The sequence below is a fragment of the Mytilus californianus genome, unplaced genomic scaffold, assembly GCF_021869535.1.
Source record: "Mytilus californianus isolate M0D057914Y unplaced genomic scaffold, xbMytCali1.0.p SCAF_3, whole genome shotgun sequence".
NCBI classification, from domain to species: Eukaryota; Metazoa; Mollusca; class Bivalvia; order Mytilida; family Mytilidae; genus Mytilus; species Mytilus californianus.
This window is the reverse complement of record NW_026262679.1, coordinates 83871116-83881807: the sequence shown is the minus strand read 5'-3', so window position 1 is coordinate 83881807 and position 10692 is coordinate 83871116. Positions and strand designations below refer to the sequence as shown.

General features: G+C 31.6%; 1 protein-coding gene across 2 annotated transcripts; it reads left to right on the top strand.

Moving 5' to 3' along the window:
• Window positions 1-9: 9 nt before the first annotated feature.
• LOC127735233 (zinc finger protein 184-like) lies at window positions 10-10127 on the top strand. Of its 2 annotated transcripts, XR_007998203.1 has the most exons (3): window positions 10-273; window positions 3140-8138; window positions 8304-10127. XR_007998203.1 is itself a non-coding variant. In XM_052245350.1 (2 exons), the coding sequence occupies exons 1-2, from the start codon at window positions 96-98 to the stop codon at window positions 5629-5631; spliced, it is 2670 nt and encodes an 889-aa protein (XP_052101310.1). In that variant the 5' UTR covers window positions 10-95; the 3' UTR covers window positions 5632-10127. The 2 variants fall into 2 exon arrangements, 1 of the variants encoding a protein (XP_052101310.1); XM_052245350.1 differs by having other exon boundaries at window positions 3140-10127.
• Window positions 10128-10692: the final 565 nt, after the last annotated feature.

The window sequence follows — 10692 nt, the reverse complement described above, 5'->3', positions numbered from 1 at the left end:
CCTCAAACCGGAAGTGCTTGTTTCTGAAACTTTCCAAAAAAATATTTATCTAATTGTCCAAAAATGTGAATTGAGGAAGGGAAATCCACATTTACATGAACTTTTCTCTTAAGAAGAAAATTATGGAAGTCCAGAATATGGCTAAAGCTGATTACAACGCAGAAAGAGATGAAGTCACAATTCTGAGTAAACATAGCTTCTGTGGTAGTGGAAAGAGGATTGTTGGTGCTATTTCAGTATTGTTTATACAGTCTGATAACAACTATTCTGCTGGTAAATTGAAAACAACATAAAAATTTACAAACACTATTTTAATTAGACTTAGAAAGGATCGAATCAGATAGAAACATGGCATCAAGTTTAGAATCCGGGTTGTATCGCCCGGTATCAGGTCTGTTCGCTCCCAATACACGTTCGCACCCTACACGTTCCTTCTGGGTTCCGTGCGCACCCAATTTTTATTCTAATGCTGATTGAATTACTAGATGTTTTTAGATGTATAATTATATTTTCATTATTGACATTAATAAAAATTCAGGAATTTCAAAATGATATATTGTTTTTCTGGGGGGGGAGGATTTGATGAAGACTGTAGGGACAATCAGACAAACCAGTTGACGATTTATTTAAATTTTTAAATACATTAATTCTTAATTAAACTGTTTAGTATATAAGTCTCTGATATTCAATTATTAGTGCATATATTATAGTATTGGTGTGTGAATGGTGTATAATGTGATATTAAAGATATTTTAGTGCTCTATTACTAATTTTATGAAGTAGTTACTCTACACTAGTGCTTTTTTTTAATGAAATAGTTCATGATTTGAATGATTGTGTAGGGTTAAAGTGCATGTAGTAGGAAACCTGTTTATGTTTTTAGAATGTCACTTTATTTTGAATCAATAAAAAAAAACTTATTATTCCAATACACTAACTAAAACATGATTAAAAAATCGTTCAACACAAAACCCATAAAAAGGTTGCGAACGTGTGGGGTGCGAACGTGAAAGGAGGCGAATGTGAATGGGAGCGAACATGATTTTTGGCGAACAGATCCGTATTCGTATCACCCATGAATCCCATTCACACCCTGTGTACTTTTACCCTGATACTCATTTACCTCTGGTTGTTTTTTTCAAATTATTAATTACTATGGTACCATTATCATTGTTAACATTATGGATGGGATTACAAATGTCACGATGTATTCCACATCCAGAGCCTTTTACCACATGAAAGCCAAAATATACCACAGAACTACATACAAATACAATAAAACGATAACTATAGATCCACAGAACATCTAAATCACACTACATGTACAAAATGCAAAATTAAAAACAGAATTAATTTTATAAATGTAGGGTTGCCCTCTGGGAATATTAACATACACATGAATATGCATATGCAGTGAATAAAATTAATCTTAAATATATATATATTTATTTGAGTGGTGAATAACTGTAATCTTTATGTGAAAAATTATTCTGTATATAGTAATATTGAAATGATGAATCAAATAAAGAGACAAAAAAGTGTATCTTTTTTTCTAAAATAAACTGAAATAAATTCTAACTGGAACCATACATGTACATTTTGTACCTATTCAGTCCTATTGAGACTGAAGCATATTCATTGGACTTTTGGTTTTTATATTCAGTGAAAATACTTTTCTGAAGAAAGCATAAATTGAATTTGTTTAAGAAAGTATTTTTTGTACATTGTACCTTTACATAAGATAATACTTCAAAGTTCTTTAAATATTTTTTTATTCATTTTTGATTATTTACTTGTCTTCAATATGAAAGGTAAACTCTATGGATGTTTATATAAATTAAGTAGCAATTTACTTTAGCTACCTAAAGGAACTGAGTTAATAATTTTTTTTATATCAATTCAATTCAATGTTTTATTAAAGTCTCATCCCTCAACATGTATAATCTATAATTATAAATTCAATGTTAATAATACTACATATAACATGTATAATGAGAGAGCCATTTCAACAGAATTATAATTATATAAGAGATTATTAAAATGCATAAATATACTACATGTTGACATTAAACAATATAAATAAAGTATTATTTACAATAAACATGATAAATAAGATTTCTTCATTTACTTAAAATTGATAACAAATTTTGGCGCAGGCACGTTGTTATATTTACATCTGAGAATAAAAACACAAATTTTTGGTTATATTGATTTCCTAATCATGAAGTGCACCAAGTGTTGTATAAATGAAGAACGGTGTATTTAAACTCTGAAAATTACTTAAATCTCTCAACAGTAAATACTAATAATGTTTCTTTCTTACCATGGTCCACAATTTTGAATACTGGCCTTGCACAAACATGACTTCATGAAACCTGTGAGAAGTGTTATTTCTGTTTTTTTTTGTTTCCTTCCGTTGAATTGGTGTTTCAAGCAAAAATTTTGTACTCTGAATATTGAGCATAATTTAATGACCAAGTTCTCAGTTGTTGGTGGTTGGTGTGGTATGGTATGCTCAGCTATGCTGTATGTGATATTTGTTATTAAATATTTATATAGACTATTGTAGATTCAAAAGTTATTTCCCTTTTGTAATGCTTTTTATGATATTTATATCTCATATAACAAGACAGATATTTAAAAAATATTGATATATTTTGATATATTATGTATGCAGTTATAGAAGCATTGGCAAACCTCATTTGCAAGTACATGTTGAAGATTAGTCAGTTAGTTGGCCCTGCCCCCTCAATCATGGTCATTGACTTTGAAACTATTGCATAGTTAACATGTTAAAGTTTGTGATTAGGTCAGTTTTAGGGAAACCACATATGATAAGTCAATAATATTTGATATGCAGTCGTATTAGCATTGTCATATCTTATTTCCATGGAAATGCTTTGGCTCTGTTCCTTCAGTCATGGTTTATTGACTGAAAATTTTACTTGTTAAAGCATTGCTATTTTAATTTCAACATTTGCATTTTACTATCAAAATTACAAAGAGGTGAGACATTTCTGTGTAAGTAGTTTATTGCTGTTTTCTGCTTTTTGGTGGGGTTGTTGTCTCTTTGACACATCCCACGTTTCCATTCTCAATTTTATAGTTATTGAAAGTATGATTTTATCTTCATTTTCAGTTGAGACCTGCAACAGTGATGAAGCATCAGAGAACAAATTACAACTTGAGATTCCTGCCTCCTTATCAATAATTAACCTACCTCATTTCAGTGACTCTATTTTACACAGATCTCACTTAACAGATAAATCCATTGGGAATATTGTCACAAAGAAGTTTATAAACAATTTAAATTCTTCAGCTGAAGAAAACGTAGATGAAGTAAAACATGGTGACTCTGAATCTGTATCAGACAAAAATGAAACAATTAAACAAACATCAGATGATGCGTCTTGTGTTCTTGTGCAGCAGCAATCCCAAACACAAGATAAAGAAGAAAATGAACAGACTGATTTGCATTTGGAGGAAAAGAAGAACAATTCTAATGAAAGTACCGAATGTACAAAGGTTATGATTGATGCATCAACAAACACCGATATACCATTGGAAAATAGTTTACACAAAGAAGAAAAAGATTTAAAGATGTCTGTTGATGCTGCTGCAAATGTATCAATTGATGCATCAACAAACACGGATATACCACGGGAAAATGCTTTACACCAGGAGGAAAAAGATTTAAAGACATTTGTGGATGCCGCTACAAATGTATCCCTTGTAGAAGTAGAAATGGGTAGTGGTATCCCCTTGAAACGAAAGAGAACAGCAAGCAATGAATCAAAAGAAACCTCTGACCTTAGTGAACCTGAAAGTGCCAGTATGTTTATTATAACTGAAAATAAATCCTCTAGTGAGGAAGATTCTGAGTCACAGGATTCAGTTGAACTTGAAAATACTAAATCTGACACTTTAAAAGAGAAATCAAATATAGAATTATCTGAACAAAGAAAAATGGAAGTACCTGAGGTCTCACCGATAAGTGAAGATGTGATTGCTGTTCACGAGACCAGCAGCATGGATACCGTTTGTACAAGCAAAGATATTGACTTAGATAATGAAGAATTTAAGAATTCTACAAATGTGAGTGTCGTTGATTTATCCAATATTCCTGTGTCTTATGCTAACTTACCATCAGAGCAAGTGATAGATAGAAATAATGACCATGGGGAATCAGTTCATAGAGCTAGTGCTAATACCTTCAGCACTGAAAATTTCAGTGGAAAAACCAATGAAGTGCAAAGAGCACCGCAGTCTGTTTTAGGAAATCAACGTCCTAAATTTATTAGATCAACATCACTGTCAAAAGGATCAAACAAAGCTACTATTGAAAAATGTAAAATATGTAAGAGATCGGTTTCTTCACTAGCTGACATGTTTCATCATAGTAAAATACACAATATTGGTATAAAATGTTGTGTTTGTGGAATGAAGGCTTTTGATTGGGGTGTGATGAAACACCACTATACTTGGCATCTTCAGAGGAATGCATTTAAATGTCCTCAGTGTCCAACTACATTTGGAAGTAGAGATTTGCTTGCAGCACACATCAAAACACATAGTACAGCAAAAAGTTTGGTACATATGAAAAAACCGAAACTACACCCTCCGGCTTCAAAATTTGTTCTTCCTAAGTCCGAACATAGCAATTTACCAAACCTAAGTGCAATAAATAGGCAAGATTCAAAGCCAAACATATCACCGTTCAGTAACAATAAAGGTGGAAGTTCTCACGTAAGACGGAAATTTACTCCATTTAGACAACATGTACAAACCCCAGAACATATCTTTCAGACTGATCAGAATCAAAGACGTTCACCAAGTAATCAGCTTGTTGGATCACAAAGTGGTACAAACATGATAAATGTAAATCATATATTGAATTATTCTTGTGGTTGTTGTGAAGAGAAGTTTGTCAATGTTGAGAAATTAAAAAGACACGTGCTAATGTATCACTCTGAACAAACCATGTCAGATTCAAGTTACTCACAAGATTCACAATTAAGTAGTTCATTTAATATCAGTAGAGCATCTACCTCAAATATAAACTTTACTAACTGTGAAAATTCTAGTTCATCTACAGCGGCCATACCATATCCACCGGAAAATTCTGGAATGCTACAAATTAAGGTTGAAGAGCCAGAAATAATTGACATAGAGCAACTAGGCAAGTTCACCGAAAACTTGGAAAATTCTAGATCTAATACAGGCAGTGATCACTTTACACAATACGATAATCAAACCGCAGAACAGCTACAACAAGAGGTAATGCAGTCCTTTATAGAGATTTCTAACATGGATCAGTCACAAACACCGGGACGTCAAAGAAAATCGGCATGTCGTCTGGCAAATGTTGTACCAGTTTGCCGTATCTGTGGAATTTATTTGAATTCTTGGAATGAAATTCTGGAACATAGGTTTGCTCATCCTGATGAAATTGGTCAACAGCTAGCGTGTACAGTATGCTCATCTGTGCTAAGTACACGAGACAGTCTTAAACGCCATGCTATCAACCATATGGGTATCCGACATCAATGTCAATTTTGTAATAATGAATATAGCCGAAAAGACAGTCTCTTAAACCACATGAGAAGCGCTCATGGTTATTCTAATAATTGAAAATGAAGGTTTTCACAAATGTTATACATGTATTATGTTTTAAGCATATTTGTCATTTTTTTTTTTATCATGTTTATAGCAGAACCAAAAAAGAGAAGAGGTCACTGCCTTTTATTTTTATGCAGTGTAACTGTTTATCATTGTCAAGTCAGTAATTTATGTAATATATTATTTTGACACTTACGGAACGGATCACTCTTTATTTGTCATTTCATTTATGTTGTCACATTTTTATCAATCTGAATCCCAACCAGTCTTGCAAAAATTTCTGCAGGATGTGAAGTTGTGCATCTTCTTTATATTGATGACAGGCCTAGAGGTGTCCTAAATTTCCAAATCCAATGTTGAGTCAAAATAGTACACAACTATATTATTCCAAAAACCAAACCAAACCAAAACTTAAAATTACCATTAACATATATGGTTATCCTATTTCATGTTTGAACATGTTGAAAACACTTGATTTCTTGGGTTATTCAAATATGGTTAAGTTGCGACACACATTTTTTTTTATTCTTTGATTCTAATGTGATTTTGTGCTGTCATGTCTTTAATTCACAATCCTTCCTTTACCACTAGATTATGTGGATAGAAAATTGGATTTCCATTTCAACAAATGCATTCAATAGCACAAAACCAATTGAATGGCAGGCTACATACATCTTACATGAAAGTGTCTTCAAAGATTTATTTTTCACTGGTTTACACATGCAAGCTTAACATGTTTAAGGGAACAACATATATATGTAATTTATGTCAAGTTTAATATCGTTTTTATGTCAGTCATTCATTGTTTATATGATGCCCAACTGATTAGCATGATGTCTTAAAGGATCAAAATCGGGATAAAACAAAAAATGTCCGGCTGGCACAAATATTTTTTGGAAGCCCTGTATGTAAAGTATATTTTTTAAACCTTATATTTAAAGGAAAGGGGTAAATGATTCTTACACATTTTCAGGTCAAACTATGTACTTAACTTCCAAATGGAAATCAAAAGACTATACTTTTATTCATGTATTTTAATATTTTGATAGTGGAAAATTGACATGTACATACATATACATACATACAATGTATACGTACATTTTACATTGAATACACAGAAGATATGCAAGAAGCTTTTGTATTATTTTGAAGCTTTGATCTACACTCAACTGTTTATATTCATCATGTTCAGTAGGGGACACACATCTATACTATGCTCGTCCTGAATATGCATGAAATATTTGCCACTGGACGTTAAGCAACCAACAATCAATCAATCAATCTATACTATGCAACTCTATCTATATATTTTGGCATAAATCAACTAAACTTTTGCAGACTCTTCTTAGGAAGTTAAGTTTTTTACCTCTTTTTTGATATATTTACTTCTGGGATTTTTTTCAGACAAATAGTATTTTTTTATGTAATTTATTTTGCTAAACCATAGCTCCTCTTTAAACCATGTATGAACTACAGAAACCAATCATTCATGTACTTATCATTGACAGATTCTATGAGTTGAATCTTTCTTTTGATTGTGTATTTTTACTTATATAAAAAAGGCAAAAATTGGGCTGGAACTATCCCTCATTTTTTTGCAGTTGGAACCTTTTAGTACCCCTATTAAAAAAAGTTTGTCTCCGCCTGTATATTTTATAAATCCAAATGACTTCCAATATAAACAAAAATTATGTAAGAAAATTCATATTTTGTTCAGATGGACAGGTAAAACTTCTCTTGAATAACTGTAATTTTTGTGGCCCCGCAACAAAGTTGTCGGGGCCATATAGTTTTACCCTTGTCCGTCATTCCATCATTCTGTCATTCCGTCAATCATTCCGTCATTCCGCAACAAACCATTATACAGGTTTTTTTTCTAAAGCCTTCAGATATTGGGCTGATTTTTTGGTATGTGAGTTAACCATGATGAGTTACAGATCAAGTTTAAGTTTAAGTTTCGTTCCGCTCTGCTAATTTTTGCCGAAATTACAGGCTTTGGACTTTGATAAATTGTTGAAAATCACAGTTATACGGACTTTTTTTCTAAACGCCTTCAGATATTGGGCTGATTTTTGTTCTACTAATTTTTGCTGAAATTACGGGCTTTGATAAATTGTTGAAAATCACAGTTATACGGACTTTTTTTCTAAACGCCTTCAGATATTGGGCTGATTTTTGGTATGTGAGTTAACCATGATGATTACAGATCAAGTTTAAGTTTCTTTCCACTCTACTAATTTTTGCTGAAATTACGGGCTTTGGACTTTGATAAATTGTTGAAAATCACAGTTATACAGACTTTTTATCTAAACGCCTTCAGATATTGGGCTGATTTTTGGTATGTGAGTTAACCATGATGATTACAGATCAAGTTTAAGTTTCTTTCCACTCTGCTAATTTTTGCTGAAATTACGGGCTTTGGACTTTGATAAATTGTTGAAAATCACAGTTATACAGACTTTTTATCTAAACGCTTTAGATATTGGGCTGATTTTTGGTATGTGAGTTAACCATGATGAGTTACAGATCAAGTTTAAGTTTCGTTCCACTCTGCTAGTTTTTGCTGAAATTATGGGCTTTGGACTTTGATAAATTGTTGAAAATTACAGTTATACGAAATTTTTTTTTTCTAAACGCCTTCAGATATTAGGCTGATTTTTGGTTTGTGAGTTAACCATGATGAGTTACAGATCAAGTTTAAGTTTCTTTCCACTCTGCTAATTTTTGCTGAAATTATGGGCTTTGGATTTTGATAAATTGTTGAAAATCACAGTTATACAGACATTTTTTCTAAACGCCTTTAGATATTGGGCTGATTTTTTGTATGTGAGTTAACCATGTTGAGTTACAGATCAAGTTTAAGTTTTGTTACGATATGCTGATTTTCATGTTGTTTCAACACATCTTCAGTACATCCACTTCCTGTTTGCTGATAGTTTGAAATTTAACTACTCATTGATCAAGGAAATTTTTCATCAAACTAGTATTGGTCTTGAGAGCTGGATACTATCCATGTATGTTTGTGTCCACATGTGTTGTTGAAATTGCAGATTTTTCTGTTTTTTGAGACAGGACCATTCGTGTCGTTCCGACACATCTAGTTATTGCTTAAACCACTCTACATGTATGTTGAAAGAATACTCTTAAGGTTATTATCTTGAAATGAAGTGATGACATTGCATAAAATGTGTATATCCTGATAACAAGCTTATTTATGTATCTGTTATATTCCTCAAGTATTTATATTGATGTTCTCTTATTTAAAGTCTGTTTTTAATGTTTGAGTTGTGTAGAATTAAGCATGTATTTATAGTGTGTGTAAGTTAGTAATTAGCTTCAGATGCAATATAAAATTGTATTTAGAGTTGTGAAACCTATTCAATTATTTACCGATAAGTTTATGAGAATTATTTTTTGTGTGGTTGTGTTTACACCCTGTATAACATGTGTGTATTTCCTTGCAGTCTATTATAGGTGGAAATGGTATTTATCTTATATATCTCAAAATGACTTTTTAGCTATATAGATGTACCAAAAACAAAACTTGTTTTCAATGATCCATAGCTCATTCTTGTCCAGAATTCCAACCAAAATCACTGCCATAATAAGTCAGAGTAATTGCAAGGAAAATGCATTTTTATCCAGCTGACTATTAGGGTATGTATTTTGCCCTTTACTTGTTCAAGGTCAAATCCTTAGTTGTTTATATCTTTGTCCTTTGGTGGATAGTTGTCTTATTTAAAATCATACCATATCTCCTTATTTTATTTTATTAATTATGGAGCAAATGAATCCAGATGTTTGTGAAATCGTCTAAAGATGACTTCTTTTCATTTGACACATGCCCCCTTAGAGGACGACCATTTGATTTTCTGGGGGAGAGGGAGGAGGATTTTTAAAAATGAATAACTTTGTCTGGTAAGAACTGAAAATATATGACTTTTCACAAGACAGGATGAAAATGAATATTCTGAAACATAAAATGCAGGATATTTGAGGATACAAATGTGTATAAAAGTGAAAATAAATTTTTGTACGGCAAAAAAAATTAAGCACACATAGTTACAAATGAAAATAAATGATCATTCTAGAAAAAATCCTCATGCTAAGACAATTTTCTTTTTCTTAAAAGATTTTTGTATAGTTTCAGCTAAATGAATATCTTCTTATAGATATCATTCATTTGAAATGTTAGGTTTTTTAATTAAAATAAAACAAAACTGGACACTGATGTAGACATAAAAAAGGGAAAATATATGATTACCATATTCTGTATTTTTTATCTATATGTTATCCAGAGCATTATATTTGTCTAAGTATAAATGTTTAGAATAGTAAATTTCATTTTTAAATCATGTTTGTATGATGAAAATAAAGTATCATAATATTTTATAGAATGAATCAGGGCCATGAATCTAGCTTTTACAATTGTAGAATCATAATTGCATGTCAGAAGGTGCCAAATGTATCCTTTCTTGTTTTTTACAGTATAAACATTATATGTACTATATCCTGTGTTTAGTTTAATGTTTCTGCCAAAATCCCTGAAAGTTTGAATAAGGCCTGTTACTCTAATCATTTGCAGAGAAGAGATATACAGAAAAAATTCAATCAAACAGTCTAACTTAGTGCATGGTTAATTTTGAAATTACTATCGGTAACTCCTTTAAACAAAGTTAACCTATGACCTTTTCTGCTTCTTGCACCCTTTGTCTAAGACCCTTTTGTGTTAGACCCTTATCATAGAAAAACTTAAATATTACCTACATGTATACATATGTAATGCTTTTGACTCTGAGTGTTCATGGTGAAGTTAATTCTAAAAAAGTTACTCAAATGATCAAATAAGTTTTAAGTTTAAACTGTAGACATGCATAACTATGAAAAATGAAGTGTTACATTGAATTGAAATATATACAAAGATGAGACTATGTTTAATGAGACGGATGTATAACTGCACAGTCTTGTCTTAATCTATGCCAGTCATTTCACAATCCTTGTGTACTGGATGTTTTTCTTTTATCGACAGCCCGTCAGACCTTTTAGGTAGAAATATTGAAATATTTGGCCGTT

What these genes read in the sequence shown, in the direction of transcription:
- LOC127735233 (XM_052245350.1), top strand. Translation starts at nt 96, where the DNA reads ATGAACTTTTCTCTTAAGAAGAAAATTATGGAAGTCCAGAATATGGCT. An exon ending in TGATAACAACTATTCTGCTG is followed by an intron (nt 274 to 3,139) that starts GTAAATTGAAAA and finishes CTTCATTTTCAG; the next exon opens with TTGAGACCTGCAACAGTGAT.